The sequence below is a fragment of the Muntiacus reevesi genome, chromosome 2 (genome assembly GCF_963930625.1).
Source record: "Muntiacus reevesi chromosome 2, mMunRee1.1, whole genome shotgun sequence".
NCBI classification, from domain to species: Eukaryota; Metazoa; Chordata; class Mammalia; order Artiodactyla; family Cervidae; genus Muntiacus; species Muntiacus reevesi.
In genome coordinates this window covers 217,356,582-217,376,242 of record NC_089250.1, presented here as the reverse complement: position 1 = coordinate 217,376,242, position 19,661 = coordinate 217,356,582, and the positions used below count along the sequence as shown (strand labels likewise).

Below are 19,661 nucleotides of genomic sequence, written 5' to 3'. Positions count from 1 at the left end.
GCAAGGAGAGATAAGAAAGCCTTCCTCAGTGATCAATGCAAAGAAATAGAGGAAAACAACAGAATGGGAAAGACTAGAGATCTCTTCAAGAAAATTAGAGATACCAAGGGAATATTTCATGCAAAGATGGGTTCGATAAAGGACAGAAATGGTATGGACCTAACAGAAGCAGAAGATATTAAGAAGAGGTGGCAAGAATACACAGAAGAACTGTACAAAAAGATCTTCACAACCCATATAATTACATTGGTGTGATCACTCACCTAGACCCAGACATACTGGAATGTGAAGTCAAGTAGGCCTTAGAAAGCATCACTATGAACAAAGCTAGTGGAGGTGATGGAATTCCAGTTGAGCTATTTCAAATCCTGAAAGATGATGCTGTGAAAGTGCTACACTCAATATGCCAGCAAATTTGGAAAACTCAGCAGTGGCCACAGGACTGGAAAAGGTCAGTTTTCATTCCAATCCCTAAGAAAGGCAATGCCAAAGAATGTTCAAACGATCAGACAATTGCATTCATCTCACACGCTAGTAAAGTAATGCTCAGAATTCTCCAAGCCAGGCTTCAGCAATAGGTGAACCATGAACTTCCAGATGTTCAAGTTGGTTTTAGAAAAGGCAGAGGAACCAGAGATCAAATTGCCAACATCCACTGGATCATCGAAAAAGCAAGAGTTCCAGAAAAACATCTATTTCTGCTTTATTGACTACACCAAAGCCTTCAACTGTGTGGATCACAACAAACTGTGGAAAATTCTCAAAGAGATGGGAATACCAGACCACCTGACCTGCTTCTTGAGAAACCTGTATGCAGGTCAGGAAGCAACAGTTAGAACTGGACATGGAACAACAGACTGGTTCCAAATAGGGAAAGGAGTACGTCAAGGATGTATATTGTTACCCTGCTTATTTAACTTCTATGCAGAGTACATCATGAGAAATGCTGGTCTGGAAGAAGCACAAGCTGGAATCAAGATTGCTGAGAGAAATATCAATAACCTCAGATATGCAGAGGACACCACCCTTATGGCAGACAGTGAAGATGAACTAAAAAGCCTTTTGATGAAAATGAAAGAGGAGAGTGAAAAAGTTGACTTAAAGCTCAGCATCCAGAAAACTAAGATCATGGAATCTGGTCCCAACATCTCATGGGAAATAGATGGGGAAACAGTGGAAACTGTGATAGACTTTATTTTGGGGGGCTCCAAAATCACTGCAGATGGTGATTGCAGTCATGAAATTAAAAGACAGTTACTCCTTGGAAGGAAAGTTATGACCAACCTAGATAGCATATTAAAAAGCAGAGACATTACTTTGCCAACAAAGGTCCATCTAGTCTAGGCTATGGTTTTTCCAGTGGTCATGTATGGATGTGAGAGTTGGACTATAAAGAAAGCTGAGCGCCGAAGAATTGATGGTTTTGAACTGTGGTGTTGGAGAAGACTCTTGAGAGTCCCTTGGACTGCAAGGAGATCCAACTAGTCCATTCTAAAGGAGATCAGTCCCGGGTGTTCATTGGAAAGACTGATACTGAAGCTGAAACTCCAATACTTTGGCCACCTGATGCAAAGAGTTGACTCATTGGAATAGACCCTGATGCTGGGAGGGGTTGGGGGCAGGAGGAGAAGGGGTCAAGATGAGGATGAGATGGTTGGATGGCATCACCAACTCAATGGACCTAAGTTTGAGTAAACTCCGGGAGTTGGTGATGGACAGGAAGGCCTGGCGTGCTGTGATTCATGGGGTCACAAAGAGTCAGACATGACTGAGCGACTGAACTGAACTGAAGAGGATATCCAAGCAATATGGCTGGTTGATCTAATTAATTTTTAAACTGAGTATTTGGATTTTTTAAAAAATGTTTAGTTTTTCTGAATTTAAAAGACTTTTAAAGTTGGTTCTAGAGAATACTAATAATTTCCCCAAATTATCACGTTAAATATTAAATAATTTTCTTGCAAAATTGCTACCTTAATATATTTTTTTTCCCCAAAGGACACAATGAAAAGATTCGGTTGATAATGTAGAAACACAGTATTTTAAAAATTAGTTACAGAATTTACTCCCAAGCCCCTGGAATAGGAAATGGCTACCCACTCCAGTACTCTTGCCTGGAAAATCCCATGATAGAGGAACCTGGGGGGCTACAGTCCACGAGGTGACAGAGTTGGACACGACTGTACACACTCATTACTCCTAAACAGAATTCCACAGGCGTCTAAGGAAAAGATGACTTACAGCGTAGCTCTATCCGTATGAAATCGGTAATCCCCAGGTTCTCTAAAAACACCCCAGATGAAGCTGTTGTCTTGAAGAAGAAAGACACATCTGCACTCAGCTCTCCATGGAAAGTAGGAAAATGGAGGTAGGATGCCTCGGTATTAAAGGAAGCTGAATTCCAAAATAACTCTGTTTTATTTTTAAGGAAAAAATAAGAATGGAAACAAATTCATAAATGACATAACTACATTTTCTATTTTTTGCAGTTTTACTATTAAAATATTGCTCATTTATACAAACCTGCTTTTCTTTTGTCTGTTAATTATACAGTATGCAAAACATGAAAATATGATGAGAGATTTTACAAGAATTGGAATTCTGGGTTCCTTCCAACATGGGACAGGAATGATGACCACACTAAAGGTCTGCAAGTCATATTTCACATGAAGGAAAAACCCCACAGCCTAAATGCCGAAGCACTACGGTAAGACCTGCCAAGCATTAATAGACAGTTTTTTTATAATTTGAAAATTGAAACACCTGCATTACTTTAAATAACTAAAACTCTTCAGAAGCTCAAAGTGCTTTTCGTTCTAACACTCCTAATACATGTTTTACAGAGCTACACCCTCAACAAACTGTTTTCATTAATGGACTTTGTGATTTTTTTTAAACTGAGACTGGCAGTAAAAATATTCTCATCTAATTAAAGATCAAGACACTACCTACTCTGTGCTATGCTGACAGTCTCAAAGAGAAAATGCTCTTTTCATCCTAAATTATCTTTTACTCTGCTTGTAACAGTAAGGAAAAAGGCTCTCAAAAAATTTTAAATGCTCAAAGTAAGAAGGTGAAAGTGTTTCAAAACTGAAGTATACTAAGACATTTGCAAAAAATTATGTGGACTATATAGTGAAAGTGAAGTCGCTCAGTCGTGTCCGACTCTTTGCGACCCCATGGACTGCAGCCTCCCACGCTCCTCCGTCCATGGTATTTTCCAGGCAAGAGTACTGGAGTGGGTTGCCATTTCCTTCTCCAGGGGATCTTCCTGACTCAGGGATTGAACCGGGGTCTTCTGCATTGCAGGTGGATGCTTTACCCTCTAAGCCACCAGGGAAGCATATAGTTAATTATAATTTCTGTCATACAGAAACACAACTTCTTCAGTTTGCCACTTTTTTTTTTTTTTTTTTTTGGTCATCTACAAGTTTTCTTTTGAAAAAAATATTCTGGGTCTTACATAGCAGAAAATATGGGGAAAAAAATACACATGCAGTGGCATGAAGTGACAGGCGTGAAATCCAACTGGATACATGTGGTTGATGAGAAGTATTATTGGAGCAATGAACTATGCAAGTTGTCAACACATCAAAAAGAAATATACATCTTGAGTTTTAAGCAACTGCCTTCATATGTACTCACAACACTGAATAAAATTCGACTAAATCACCTTCCTGGAAGAAAGACTTATTGATCCTCTGAAGTTAGAACACAGGAATTTCAAAACAACGATTCATTATGCTAGTAGAGAACAGAAAGGGAGTTAGAGTTAAAGTCACAAACTTGACTTGGCTTCTATTTATTCCTTAAGATTGTCATTTCTTTTCTATAAATTCTGGATCCAGACAGTGTTTACATCTATTGTATTTTTTCTGTATTTCCTATGAACCTGATTCAAAAGTCAATCCCCAGCTCATATGTGGACAGTTTTAGAGCTGAGTTTATTCAGTTGAGAATACACTCAAAGGGACTTTTTTCTCCCTACAGCCAAGGGAAACTGTATATTTTCTGAGTATGTCAAACTTTTCCCTTATTTTCATTTTACAGCTATTTATATGCCTAGACATTTTACTTTGTAGGAAAGAGAGCAAGAAAATGCAAAATATCAAGCCAGGGGTAATAACACACTGGTTTCTTAACAGTTCTTACCTGATCTATTTTTAGAAGGAATTAAATGTCTGTCTGCTGAAATGTATAAACATTAAAATAAAGCTGTAACTTTAAATTATGGAATAGTATTAAATCTTGCTCTTTTGGACTGATTACTAAGAGGAACACTCAGAATTACTTGAAGGTCTAAATTAGATAATATTACTATGAGAATATAATATTCCATTGGCTTCATTTTAAAATCACAACTAACCCAACAGAGCATCATTCAGGGAACTGGTTCAAACAGAGGAACAAATTCTTTGAATTGTTGCTATCTTTACAATGAATGCTTCTACAGTAGTGAAAACAATTTATTATCTTAGGTAGTTTAAGCACTCACACACACAGTACCTCGTTTGTCTAGTTAGCAAACCTTATTTTACAGACTCACAGTAGGTAAAAACCTAAGAACATTTAACTGAATTAAGAAATTACTCCTAATCCACACAATTATAAAGAAAGCCAAGGCCAATATTTCCGTGATCAAATAACGTTATTGACATTTGATAGCTCAGCTCTTTACAGACTGTGCCAAGAAGCACCTGGGAGGATGTGGGTTGCCTCAGGGAAAGAAGGGGCAGGAAAGAGGAGGCGGAGCAGAGCCCAGCAGGCACGAGGCAGCAGAAGCGCAGGTCTTTCGAGAGGATTTCAAGGCTGGGGTAGTTTAAAAATCCCTAGGCTATGCCTGCAGCAGACCTGAATGCAAACACCTACTATGTGAATGCTCTCTGTCATGCCAACAAAACGTCACCTGCAGCAACACAGATGAGCCTAGAGATTATCATGCCAAGTGAATTAATTCAGACAGTTATCATATGAGCCTTACACGTGGAAAATGAAAACATGATACAAATGAATTTATTTGCAAAATATAAACGGACTCACAGACACAGAAAACGAACTTATGGTTACCAAAGGGGAAAAGTGGAGGGCAGGGAGGATAAATTAGGAGTTTAGGATTGACGTGTGTGTGTTAGTCACTCAGTCATGTCCAACTCTTTGTGACCCCATGAACTGTAGCCTGCCAGACTCCGCTGTCCATGGAATTCTCTAGGCAAGAATGTTGAAGTGGGTTGCCATTCCCTTCTCCAGGGGATCTTCCTGACCCAGGGATCAAAACCGGGTTTCCTGCATTGCAGGTGGATTCTTTATCACCTGAGCTACTAGGGAAGACCTGACGTATGCATATTACTGTACATAAAACAGATAGTCAACAAAGACCTACTACATAGCACAGGGAACTCTACTCAGAATTCTGGAATCACCTGTATGGGAAAAGAATCTGAAAAAAACAGATATAAGTATATGTAAAAATGTATTTTTCTAAGTAAATAATGATTAAATAATAATTACCATAGTCTCAATTATATTCATTATAGGGTACTAGAGATATGGAAAGATTCCTTCAGGTATACCACTTATTAACTTTCTAGAATTCAAAACAAATTGCATGAATAATAGGATTCATATATTTTTTTACATAGAAAAGAAAGATGTACCCAGTATTTAATTCTATACATAAGGTAAAAAGAGCCCATGGGGGAAAATTAACTTAGTAGAATATTAAGATTACAATTAATTTTTTAAACATCTGTTTTACCAAACTTTTATTTATATCATTTATTAATGATACTGATTCTCTTTTAAAAAGCAAATATATTTATAGAGACAGAAAGTAGATTAGTTGGCTGGGAAGATGGAAAACTGAAAGATGACAGAGGTTAAGAGGCCTAGAATTCTTTCTAGGGTACTGAAAATGTTCTAAAATTCATTGTGGAAATGGTTACACAATGCTATGAATACACTAACAGTCACTGAATAGTTCACTTTATATGGTGAATTGCACAGTATATGAATTACATTTCAATAAAGATGTTTTAAAAAAGTACAATATTTGACAAATCAGTTGTTTTTTAAGACACTATGTTTTACTTTTAAAATCAAACTGCATGACATGCTAACACCTCCTTTCCTTCTTTCTCTCTTCCTTTTTCAAAAACCACTTATATGAGGTATGACTGACATGTAAAAAGCTGTACATATTTAGGGTACATACAACTTGAAGAGTTTGGTGACACTACCTTTCTTAAAAGTGAATAAATTAAAATGAAAATACAGAAATGCTAAGGCAAGGGATAATTTACTAGTCAAAGGAACCTTTCTGAACACTTAATCAAAAAGCTGGAAATATGGGTTTCTTTAAAGAAAATTTTTATTTTGAGATAACCATAGATTTTCATGGAGTTGTAGGAAATAATAAACATTCTGTGTACCCTTTACCTAATTTCTCCCAATGATTATATCTTGCAAGACTGTGGTCCAATATCATGACCAGGGCATTGGCATGGATATAATTAAGGCGTGGAACATTTTCATCACTAAGCTTCACTTTTTTTTTTCCCCCATTTACTTTTATTAGTTGGAGGCTAATCACTTTACAATATTATAGTGGTTTTTGCCATACATTGACATGAATCAGCCATGGACTTACATGTATTCCCCATCCCGACCCCCCCTCCCGCCTCCCTCCCTACCCCATCCCTCTGGGTCTTCCCAGTGCATGGCCCCGATCACTTGTCTCATGCATCCAACCTGGGCTGGTGATCTGTTTCACCCTTGATAATATACATGTTTCGATGCTACACCGAGGAAACCAGATCTGAAAGAGACACGTGCACCCCAATGTTCATCGCAGCACTGTTTATAATAGCCAGGACATGGAAGCAACCTAGATGCCCATCAGCAGACGAATGGATAAGGAAGCTGTGGTACATATGCTTCACTCTTAAAGGCACACCCTCTTCCATCCTGCCCTCAGGCCCTCTCTAACCCCAGGCAACCACTAATCTCTTCTGTCCTTTGAGGAACCCTCTACAAATAAAGGTGTACAGCATGTAGTCTTTTGAGACTGATAATTTTTTCACTTGTAATTATCTCTTAAGATACACCTGGCCTGTTGTGTATGTCCAGAGTTCATTCCTTGTTACTGCTGAGTAGTGTGGCATGGCACGGATGCTCCGCAATTTATTTAACTATGTGCTTGCTGAAAGACATGTGGGTTGGCTCCAGTTTTCAGTCATTACAAATCAAGCTGCTATGAGCATCCTTCTGCAGGTTTTTGTACAAATAAGTCTTCAGTTCTCTGGGATAAATGCCAAGGGGGATAATCAGTGATTCCAATGAGAGTTGCATGCTTTTTTCTTTTTGAAACTGCCAAAATTTCCAGAGTTGCTGTATCAATTTACATTCCCAGCAGCATGTATGAGTGATCAGTTTCTCCATACTCTGACCAGAATTTATGTTATCACTAATTTTTTTTTAAATTTTAACCATTCTGAAAGGTGTATGATGCACAAGCAGAGAGGGGAAGGTAAAGAGGGGAGAGAGAAGAGAGACAGAAGAAAGAGAAAAAGCAAGAAGAGAGGAGGGGGAAACAAGGTGGAGAAACTTTAACAAAATGAGATAAAGGAAGCTCAAGGAAAGAAAATATAAAACCCAAGACTTAAAAAATAAAAAGAATTTACTAATGGTGAAAGGTTACCAGAGAAAGTGGAGCTTGCAAAATTATATTATATGATTATCAGTTAAAATGGAATTGATCCTCATTCTTTTTAATGGTTTATATGTAGTCTGCCAAATGGAACAGGACTCTGTCAAACGGAAGAGAAATTAACCAAATCACTAGTCAATATCTTTTTCCAGTCTAAGAATACAACTTCTGCAAAGTTATTTATTGCCTACATGCACCTTTGATTATTTAATGCATTCTGGGCAGCTGTGATTTCTCAAGACAGCTGAACAAGTCGATGCAGGCAAAATGAAGAAACTAATTTCAATGACAAGGGTTTCTTAGAACAAGAAACTTAGAACAATCTTTTCAAACCATGTAAGTTCTGAGGGTGTCTTGATTAGACATGAAATTTCAACGCAATGAATTAACAGAGAAGAAATACATTTCACAAAATTAGTAGAAAAATTCAAATGTCAAAGAGCTTAAAAAAAATACTGCCTTGTCACATAATTACTGAGAACAGAAATTTAGATCAGGCTCACAACTCCTGAAACAGATTATAAAATGCAGGCATACCTTTGACCACAACATATCCTGTTTTAGGAGAACGTAGCACCACGCACACTGCGTTGTTAAGTTACTGACCTGTGAGGTTAACTATTCCTTTGATGATCCAGTCAGAAAAAGCAAATCACCTCAAGCTGGAAAAGTCAGAATTTCCCACAGCAACATTAAAAATCAGAAGATAAAGGAGCACTGTCTACAAATTTCTGAAAGAAAATGTAGTGAGCCTAACTTTTTTTTTTTAAGTATTAAGGTAACAGGTAAGTCTTACCAAATTTGCAAGAATTCTGAGAGTAAAGCACGTACAAGCTCTTTGGTGAAAAGTAAAAATAGAACATCAGTTCATAATGAACTATCAATCAAAAGGTGTCCATCAAAAGACACCTTAAAAAGCTAGAAAAGACAAGGCTGACTGAATCTCTTAGTGCAAGTCCAATAGGATATTATGTACAAACTGCTGAAGAGTCACACTCAAAAACATTACGTCACTTTCTTATAAGGTTAAACACAGGGTTACCTTATACTCCAGAAGTTCCACTCCTAAATGTATACTCCTAAGAAGTGGAAATATACATGTCCAAAAAAACCACACTTAGACACGGATGTTCACAGCAACATTATTCATAATAGACAAAAAGTGGAACCAACACAAGTGGCCGACAACTGATTAGAAGATGATCAAAATGTGGTGAATTCATACGAAGGAATGACTAGGTCTTAAAAAATAAAGAACATTTTATATAATCTACAGTATGGATAAACTTTGCCAATGTGATGGTAGGTGAAAGAAGCCAATTGCAAAGATCCCACATTCTGTGTTTTCTCCTGTATGAAATGTCCAGAATCGATAAGTCTGCAGAGATAAAGAGTAGATGCCTGGTTGACTAAGGTTGGAGTGGGAGTTTGGGGAAAATGGGAAGTGTGCTAACAGGTACAAGTTTTTTTGTGGGGTATGAAAATACTCTAAAATTGCTTGTGGTGATGGTTATACAACTTCATTTAATATACTGAAACACCATTAGATTGTACACTTCAAATAGGTGAATTACAGGGCTCATGGACTATATCTCAATAAAGCTGTTACCAAAAAACAACATAAAATTAAACCAGTCAACTTCATTTTAGAATTCAGAGGCAACCAACATTCTCAAGCGTGTGCCAGCTCAGGAAATGCAACATGCTTGAGTCGTTCTAGAAGAAAAAAACAAAGAAAATATCATTACCTGAAAATGCAATTCATCCAAGAAGAAAAAGAAAAAAATTCATTCATGAATAGAGGGCCTCTGATGACAGGACCAGTGGTTAGTAATAAAAAATAGACAACCATACAAATAATAGCAAAACTAGCAAAAATTGGGAGGTGGGGGGAGAAAAAGAAGAGGAGAGGACAGATATGTGCTAATTTTTATATTTTTCAGAATAGATCAATGCTGTCTAGAATACAAAAGACTTTAATAGAAAACCTAGTGACTCTATAACCTTTAAAACTTTTATAAAGTTTAAGTTAGCCATGATCATGCACATTGAATACATGTTTATTAGGTATATAACTAATATAAATCAATCCCTGTGACTTCAATTTGTTTCTTCTTTCTCTGTCAGTTTCAGTTCAAAAAGTTAATAAATCAATTTATTTCTGAATCTCTTTTTCTAATCCTCTATCTAGAATAGCGCCTCTTAACCTGGGGTTATTCTGGACCCCAGGAAACATTTGGCAATTTCTGGAGGCATACTTTGTTATCACAACTGGGGAGGATGCTTCTGGCCTCTAGTGGGTAGGGTCCAAGGATACTGCTAAATGTCCCACAAAGGACAGGACAGCCCCCAACCATCGCAAGGAATCACTCAGCCCAATGGCAAGAGGGCCGAGGTTGGAAAACCCTGCAGTAGCGATATGTAGAAATGTCTGGAATAATGCTCACTCGTACTAGTCACTATTTCTGAGTTGTGTGACTCTTGGTGATTACTATAGTCTTTTCTCTGACATATCTGTATATCTTAAGATTTTATAATGACTTCATATCAACTATCATTAATGTTTAAAAGTAAAACAACAAATAACGGTATGTATGTGTAGAAACTTGTCACAAGACAATATTATGGTAGTCCTGAGAATTATCAAGATTCCCAGTCTCAAAAAATGGAAATCTTTAAAAAGTGTTAGAAAGAACGTTTGTTCTCCCACATTTGGGAAGTTTCTTGAATGTCAATGACTAGCTCATAATGTAGATCTTTTCAAAAGAACAGAAAATAAAAAGCAAAGTGAGTCACAAAATATTTTTTCTCCAAGAAGTAGACAATGTTTCAGTTTTATAAAAGCACTGTACCATTAAAAGAGTGAAAATCAAAATAATTAAGTAAAATCATGTGCTTATTTGAAAGCACTTTCACTGTCTCAAGCCCACGTACATGAATGACAAATGGCTCAGGATGGAACTAGATGTCCTTTGTAGTATGTGATTTTTTAAGATCAGAATGTATTTCAAAATGTAATCAAAACTCCTTTAATTAAAATATATTTGCATATCATTTAATAAGTACAATAAAAGACTTACGCCTGTCTCTCACGAATAATTCACAAGCTATAGGTTTCTTGAGCTGTATATGATGGATCATTCTTATTCCTTCATAAACTGCTATTTATTGATTATCTTTCATGTAACAGGTAATGTACTAGGTGTCAAGATACAATAATAAATGAGGAATGGACCCGCTCTTGAGAGGCTCAGAAATAATTAAAAGCCAGAACAAGAAGTATATCTTCGTAATTTACTTAACATTCTTTGAAAGTGTAGGAATAAGTCCTCTAGAGACCTGTGGAAGGCTTCGTGGAGAAAGGGTGTGAATGGTTTCAGTAAGAGGATTGGGGGTGTTTCATAGATGAAGGAAAGAAGGCAAGTGAAGAGAAAATGATGCTAGATGCCATCAGTGGTTGATGAATTTTCTTTGTGCTGAAGGACCTGCATAAATAGGGGAAGGTTCGTGCAGGTATCTTCCTGATTTATGTCAAAACATCATTTAACTCTGTGGGTCAATACTAGACTTCTACTCTTTCTCCTTAGTGTGAGGTGAGGGTGCTAAAGATAACACAAGTGCAATTGGCATGCTCTCTAGGTAATTTTTAACACATGCTGAGGTTGAAGAAGTACTGGTCTAGAAGACTTATGATCAGTTCAGTTCAGTCGCTCAGTCATGTCTGACTCTTTGCTACCCCATGAACCACAGCATGCCAGGCCTCCCTGTCCATCACCAACTCCCAGAGTCCCCCCAAACCCATGTCCACTGTGTCGGTGATCCCATCCAGCCATCTCACCCTCTGTCGTCCCCTTCTCCCCCTGCCCTCAGTCTTATCCAGCATCAGGGTCTTTTCAAATGAGTCAGCTCTCCACATCAGGTGGCCAAAGTATTGGAGTTTCAGCTTCAGCATCAGTCCTTCCAATGAACACCCAGGACTGATCTCCTTCAGGATGGACTGGCTGGATCTCCTTGCAGTCCAAGGGACTCTCAAGAGTCTTCTCCAACACCACAGTTCAAAAGCATCAATTCTTCGGCACTCAGCTTTCTTTATAGTCCAACTCTCACATCCATACATGACCACTGGAAAAACCATAGCCTAGATTAGATGGACCTTTGTTGGCAAAGTAATGTCTCTGCTTTTTAATATGCTATCTAGGTTGGTCATAACTGTCCTTCCAAGGAGTAAGCGTCTTTTAATTTCATGGCTGCAATCACCATCCGCAGTGATTTTGGAGCCCCCAAAAATAGTCAGCCACTGTTTCCACTGTTTCCCCATCTGTTCGCCATGAAGTGATGGGACCGGATGCCATGATCTTAGTTTTCCGAATGTTGAGCTTTAAACCAACTTTTTCCACTCTCCTCTTTCACTTTCATCAAGAGGCTCTTTCTGCCATAAGGGTGGTGTCCTCTGCATATCTGAGGTTATTGATATGTCTCCCGGCAATCTTGATTCCAACTAGTGCTTCCTCCAGCCACGCATTTCTCATGATGTACTCTGCATACAAGTTAAATAAGCAGGGTGACAATATACAGCCTTGACATACTCCAGCCGAGAGGAGTTACCCCACATCCAAGGTAAGGAGTTGTGGCTGAGCTTTGCTGGAGCGGCCATAAAGAGACACCTCACCTCCAAGGTAAGAGAAACCCAAGTAAGACGGTAGGCAGTGAGAGAGGGTATCAGAGGGCAGACTTATGATGGCACTCCACAAAAGAAGATGGTCCCAACTCTCTTGGGAGAGCAGAAAGGAAAATACCTACACAAACCCTCCTAGTTATCACCTTTCTCTTAACTGTAGACCCAGAAGGTTTTCCATGATTTGCTCCTTTGATCCTCTGTCTCCAAGGTTAGTAAAAGTCAGAAACATATTCAGTAGGATCCTAGGAGCATCATGGAGAATACCCATGTTATTAAAATCTATACTAGTTTTTATGTCTTATAAGTTTAACTATTGATATTTTTTTAATGACCCAACTTTAAAATTAAGCAACCTTCATTTTTGCTTTAAAAAAAAGTACCATTTTGGTGAGTGATGTTGCTAATGGGACAGGTTATACATATGTGAGGACAGGAAATAAATGAAAAATCTCTGTAATTTCCTCTTCATTTCATTGCAAATTTATTTTTAAAATAAAGTCTTTAAAAATTAAGCAACAATAACTATTTGTACTATTATTAATGTTCAGTTATGGGTTGTGATTTTTAGGGTTTTTTTTTTTTTTTGAGTCAGATATACTGAGAATAATTTACATAGAATAAAACTGACTAATTCTGTGTAATTGCTCTAGGAATTTTGACAAATGCTTCAAGTCACATAAGTTACCATAACACTCAAGTTATAGAACATCTCCTTTACCTGTTCTCTTTTGCAAAATTCCTCTTGCCTTAAAGCGATTGGCAAAAGAGATCTTTTTTCTGTTCCTATGATTTTGCTTTTTCCAGAATATCTTAGAAATCAAATGATCCAGCACATAGCCTTTTAAGCTGGGCTTCTATTAGTCAGTATCATGCATTGAAGATTCATCTTTGTTGCTGGTGTGTATCAGAAGTGCATTTCTTTTTACTGTTTAGTAATATTCCATTGTATAGCGTAGATACACCACAGTAAATGGAATGTTTATTCACTGGCTTATTCATTAAACCACTGGTTTATTCATTAAACCACTGACATTTGGGTGGTTTCCAGTTTTAGAAGACTATGCATAAAGCCAATATAAACCTGTGCATATAGACATTTCATTTCTCTTATGCAAATACCTAGGAGTTGGATTGCTGGATCTTATAGTAAATGTGTGTTTAGATTTATAAAAAACTGCCAAAGTGACAGTGCCATTTTGCACTTGGCACCAGCAATGCACGAGGAATTCCAGCTGCTCTATATTCTCAGCAGTTGATATTGTCAGGTTTTTTTTTGTGTGTTTGTTTTATTATATTTTTACAATGTCAGCCATTCTGATAGCTATATACCAGGATCTTATTTTGGTGGTAAATGTAGTACATTTCCCTAATGACTAATATTGAAAATCTTATGTTAACAAAATGTATGTGCAAATCATTTGCCCATTTGTTAATCTGAATTTTTTTTAATTGCACTGTTAGAAAGTTCTTCACATATTCTGGATCCTAGCCTCTATCAGATATGTACTTTGCAAACATATTTTCCCCATGTGTGACTCTTCTTCCCATTTTTTAAACAATGTCATTTTAAAAGCAGTTTTTAATTATGATGAACCTCAATTTATCATTTAAAAATTTATGGATTATGCTTTTGATGCTGTAGATCTAAAAAATCTAAAAAGATCTAAAAAATCTTTGCTTAACCCAAAGTCACTAAGATTTTCTTCCATATTTTCTTAGAGAAGTTTTATAGTTTGTGGGTTTGCATTTAAGTTTATGATTAATTTGAATTATTTTTGGTATGCAGTTTGAAGTATGGTTGAAATTCTTCTGTTTTGTTTTTGCAAATTGATTCTAATTCTGCTATAAAGGTACTTTTAAAATTTCAATTTTTCATTACTAGCATATAGAGACATAATTTGTTTTTGAATATTGAACTTGCATCCTACTACCTTGCTAAACTCACTTTAAAAAAAAATTCTTAGGAATGTTCTACCTAGAAAACTATGTCATCTATAAATGGAGACATGTTATTTCTTCCTTTCTAATCTATAAGCCTTGAATTCCTCTTCTTTACTTACTATGTGTGCTAGGACCCACAGTATGATACTGAATAAGACTGGTGAGAACAGACACCTTTGTCTAGATCCTGATCTCAGAGAGGAAGCATTAAGTCTGTGACAATTCAGAATAAAGAGTCAGATTTTTAGATTTTCACAAATGTCTTTTAAAATACTGAGGAAGTTTAAGTTCCTAGTTTCCTTAATTTTTATAAATAGGATGTTGAATTCTGCCATTTACTTTTCACATATTTTTTTCAAAAAACTTATTTTCATATTCACAAATTCTTTAGGTCAACAATATTTATGAAGTTTCATATCTGCAGAACAACTTTAAAAAGGGAACTTTATCATTCATATCTTCTGTGCTTTTGGTAAAATGTCTAACAATGTTATCTGTGACTTCTGACATTAAACAATAACACTAGTAGTAACACAAAATTTTATACCCATCCACATTTTAAAAAATGAAAATAAAGACTTGGAATTAGGAGCCAGCTAGCATCTAGTACCTGTGGGTCTCACTTATTTTTGTTTACTCATCCTGCTTTCTCAAGGCTTCTGGGTTGTTTTTTCTTTCCTAGAAAAACATGGCTAGATATGAAAATTTCAACATCTCTGGTTTGTGTGATAAAACTAAGTAAGATCCTATTTTTTTTTCATCTTTCCATTTTTCTTTTCAAAGAAAATCTAAGAATTCTGTGTCTCATGAATCATTCTTACTGTCTCAACAAATGGTGCCACCAGCTTTACTCAAGTCAGAAACCTGGCAGTCATCCTCATATTCTGCCACCCTCACCCCAAATTGTATTGAATTTACCTCCCTGACTGAGCCCCTTATCTAAGCCCCATGCCAACCATTGCCTAGTTCAAGCCTTCGTTGTTGTCCTTGTCTTACATTCAAAGGTCACTTTCCTGGATCATGAGAACTAAGCCAGTTCTCAGTCTTAAAATATTCTAGTCCTAATTAGTGTTCCAAACCTAATGCCTTCAGGATAACTTTCACATAACTTTCCTCTGCTTATAAGGCCCACTTTGCATGATCCCATATCTAGAAGCCCTACATATGCCCCGTTTATCTCATTCGGAAAGGGAAAAAAAAACAAACAAACGTGTCTAGGGCTTTGCACCTTCAGGGGTGCAGGCTACCCACACAGAGAAAATGGGGGGCATTCATTACTCTGACACGGTTGCTCTTCAGACAGGGTCCTTTATGCAGAAAATGCTCTGTGAACTCATGTGAGGATGAGACCCAACCCCTAGGTAGACATGGTGGACAGGAAGGCCAGGGAAAACTCAGTGACTCTTACATTAATGTCCGAGGTTAACCCACAGGTCTCCAAATACTTATGCTATTTTTAATCCTTGTTCTAATATTGTGAGCCTCCCCCTGTACCCCCATTCTCGTAACAGCTGAATGCTTGGTTTCTCAGCCTCATGCCACAGACCTCATGGACCAGATACGCTCTGAGGCGGAGGGCCGTCTTGAGCATTGCAGGATATTCACAGCATTCCTGGCTGCTCCCTCTGGATCCAGCAGCACTCAACCCCCCACAGTTGCGACAGCCAGAAATGTCTCCACATATTGCCAAATATCCCCTAAGGGAGCGAGTTGCCTGGGAAGGAGGAGCTCTGCTCTGAGTGAAAAGATGCTGTGTGCTCAAGTTCAAGATGGGAAGTCTGCAAGAAAGAACCCCTACGGAATTGAGTCGGCAGTGACCTCAGTCAAAGCAGAACAATTCCCCAGGGACGGTGGTAAATGGGGGAAGCCGGCCTGAGCCCCTACAGCGCTCAGATCAGAGCCAGCTGTGAGGAGTGCATGTGATGAACAGAACAATTTCTCCATTGTCACGCAAAATCATTGCACTTCTCTGGATGCAGCCTGCGTTTACAACCTCATCTCTTTGCACATAACTTTTCCCTCCATGAAATATCCTATGCCATCTCCAAGTGACTGCGTAAGGCCTGCTGGCAGACCAGGAAGTTGAGATGACAAAGATTAGGGATGGCAGGTATAATAGCGGGTCGTTTTTTTTTTACAATGTACATACACCTTTTTATAGACCAGTATCATTTTTGCTTTTTAGTTAAGCAACTTCCGCTATGCATCTCCATAAATCCAACGCATTGTCAGATCAACTCTTTCTCTGTTGAGCCTCTGGAATAAACCTTCATTTCAGGATATACTTTTAAGGTAAATAAATATTTTTTCTATTTGCATGTTAAGTTCTGGAAGTAACTAAAAGCATAAAAAATAATGAATTAATCTCGAACCTAACTGACTTCAGAGAGGTTATAAATGGCCACATATGCTCATTTCATTCTCTGCTGAAAATATGTATTTTCTGTCACACTATATTTTAATTAAAAAATTCTGGTACAGAGTATTCATATATTGAATATACAAAATAGCAGGTCCCACTGATTTAGAGTAAGAACACACACACAAACTGGGGGGAAAAAAAAGAGAGAATGAAAGTTCAAATATGTTTGATTAAACTGACTTTGATTTTCCTGATGTTCTAATTTCACCCCAGGCCCAATAGTAGAAAACTCACCATACATCCTTAATAATGTTATGCAGCACTGAGGTGTTCCTATATGGATAAAGGCATGTAGATACTGAGGAAGGAGGGAATGAATTTATGAACCAGCCAAACAGAGATGCTTTGTGGGTTCTTTCTTTGGAGTCTTAACAAGGCCTGCTGTCACGGCATTCATTCCAGGGCTTTCCATTCCATAGGGGCACTCTCTTGACTGACTAGGGGGATTATTTCAGACACTGCTTATGGGTTTTCAAAAGAGAAGTCTGACTAATTATTATGTGGCAACGTGACTCTTAGGTGACACCTCTTTCCTCAGCCATGTTGAGGGCGCGTCACCACCACTTACTGTCTCCGCGGCACAGCAGAGGCCCCAGCCGATAAGCTGCTTCTGAATGTGGCCGAGCAGTGTCTGTGATCACAATCTTAGTCACTGGCAGATGTTCTTTATAAGAAAGGAAGCCAGTGTCGTTGGCCCTGAAAAAGATAGTAACAACAACAGCAAGCTTCTTAAATTACTCTGATTAACATAGTTAGAAAGTAAACAATAGTCCTTATTGCATTTCAAAGCCAAGATGTTCTGAGTAAATGGGTACACATAAGAGAATCAGGATCAAATTGCTCATCTGAGGATGAAAAAACAGGGCAGCATTTTAGTGTTCCTTGCAGTCGGAATATGACTGGTGCTTTTAAGTTCTGTTGGCCACTTTTTGCCTTTTAAATGAGGTGGTTAACCCATTGCCATTTAATGTAATGATTGATAGTGCATTTTTAGATCTATTGTTTTGGTATTTATTTCTTATTTTTCCCCCCACAGGACATCTTGTATTTCTGCTCCCTCTATCATGCCTCCTTTGGTTTACTCCATATTTCTTTTGGTATTCAATTTTATTTTTTCACTCACTCTTTAGCTACATATCTGCTTATTTTATTTTAATATTTGCTTCATGGATTATAAGATGCATCCTTAATTCATCACAGTCTACTTAGATTTTATGTTGTATTACTTAAAATGTCACAAGCTTACTATGGGATAATTTTTAACACCCTTCCCTACACAAACACCTGTTCTTTTTTTTTTTTAATTTTATTTTATTAGTTGGAGGCTAATTACTTCACAACATTTCAGTGGGTTTTGTCATACATTGACATGAATCAGCCATAGAGTTACACGTATTCCCCATCCCGATCCCCCCTCCCCCCTCCCTCTCCACCCGACTCCTCTGGGTCTTCCCAGTGCACCAGGCCCAAGCACTTGTCTCATGCATCTCACCTGGGCTAGTGATCTGTTTCACCATAGATAATATACATGCTGTTCTTTCGAAACATCCCACCCTCACCTTCTCCCACAGAGTTCAAAAGTCTGTACTGTACTTCTGTGTCTCTTTTTCTGTTTTGCATATAAGGTTATCATTACCATCTTTCTAAATTCCATATATATGTGTTAGTATGCTGTAATGTTCTTTATCTTTCTGGCTTACTTCACTCTGTATAATGGGCTCCAGTTTCATCCATCTCATTAGAACTGATTCAAATGAATTCTTTTTAACGGCTGAGTAATATTCCATGGTGTATATGTACCACAGCTTCCTTATCCATTCATCTGCTGATGGGCATCTAGGTTGCTTCCATGTCCTGGCTATTATAAACAGTGCTGCGATGAACATTGGGGTGCACGTGTCTCTTTCAGATCTGGTTTCCTCGGTGTGTATGCCCAGAAGTGGTATTGCTGGGTCATATGGCAGTTCTATTTCCAGTTTTTTAAGAAATCTCCACACTGTTTTCCATAGTGGCTGTACTAGTTTGCATTCCCACCAACAGCAAACACCTGTTCTTTATGCCACGGTTGCAATATATTTTAAATCCAGATGCTACAAACTTTATAATACAATTAAATAGTGAATTTTAATTTATTTAATCAAGAGAAAAATTTAAACACTGCTTTTTCCATTTACTGACTTATTCATGATTCCCAGTGCCTTTCATTCCCGCCTGAAGATCTGTTTTAAACGGTCTGTTTAGCCTGAAGAATTTCCATCACTATTTCTTATGGTACAGTTCTGCTGACAACAAATTCTCTCTGCATTCGTTTAATCTGAACAGGACTTTATTTTACTTTCATCTGTGAAATGTCCTTTTGTCCTCTGTAAAAGTCTAGGTCGACACTGTCTCCTCTTTTCCCATGAAAGGTGTCATTTCACTGTCTTCTGATGGGAGGTCACCTTCATTTGCATCCTGATTTCTGTGTGTGGAAGGTGTTCCACCAGACTCACCCAAACTGGCTACTTTCAAAACATCATTGAAGTTGTAATAGTTATCTGTTGATACTAATGCATAACAAATTATCCCCTAAAACAAAGTGGTGACTTAAGACCTTTTATATAATGTGTTATTATTCTGCTTTACAACCCTCTGGTTCAGCGTCTCTCTCAAGGCTACACTCAAAGTGTTGGCAAGGATTGCAGTCAACTCAGTGCTTGGGTGGGGAAGGCTCACTCCTGTGCTATTGGCTATCCTACCTCTTCTGGGCACTGAACTGAGAGCCTTGGGTATTTACCAGCTGTTGATTGAGGGCAACCCTCGATTCTTTGTCCACAACAGCTCACAACATGGCAGGCTGCTGAATCAAACAAGAAGGCTAGGAGATGCAGAGAGCGAATTTCAAGCATGTTATAAGTCATGGTCTTTTGTAACTC

The 19,661-nt window shown here is 37.8% G+C and overlaps 1 protein-coding gene across 2 annotated transcripts in view; it reads right to left on the bottom strand.

Moving 5' to 3' along the window:
* CNTNAP4 (contactin associated protein family member 4) overlaps window positions 1-19,661 on the bottom strand; it is a 272,200-nt gene that overhangs the window by 43,680 nt on the left and 208,859 nt on the right. For both annotated transcript variants that reach the window (XM_065925058.1, XM_065925059.1), the window contains exons 15-16: window positions 17,315-17,442; window positions 2,242-2,412 (exon numbers count right to left, since the gene is read on the bottom strand). In XM_065925058.1, coding sequence (XP_065781130.1) covers window positions 2,242-2,412; window positions 17,315-17,442 — 299 coding nt within the window. The remainder of the gene's footprint in view (window positions 1-2,241; window positions 2,413-17,314; window positions 17,443-19,661) is intronic.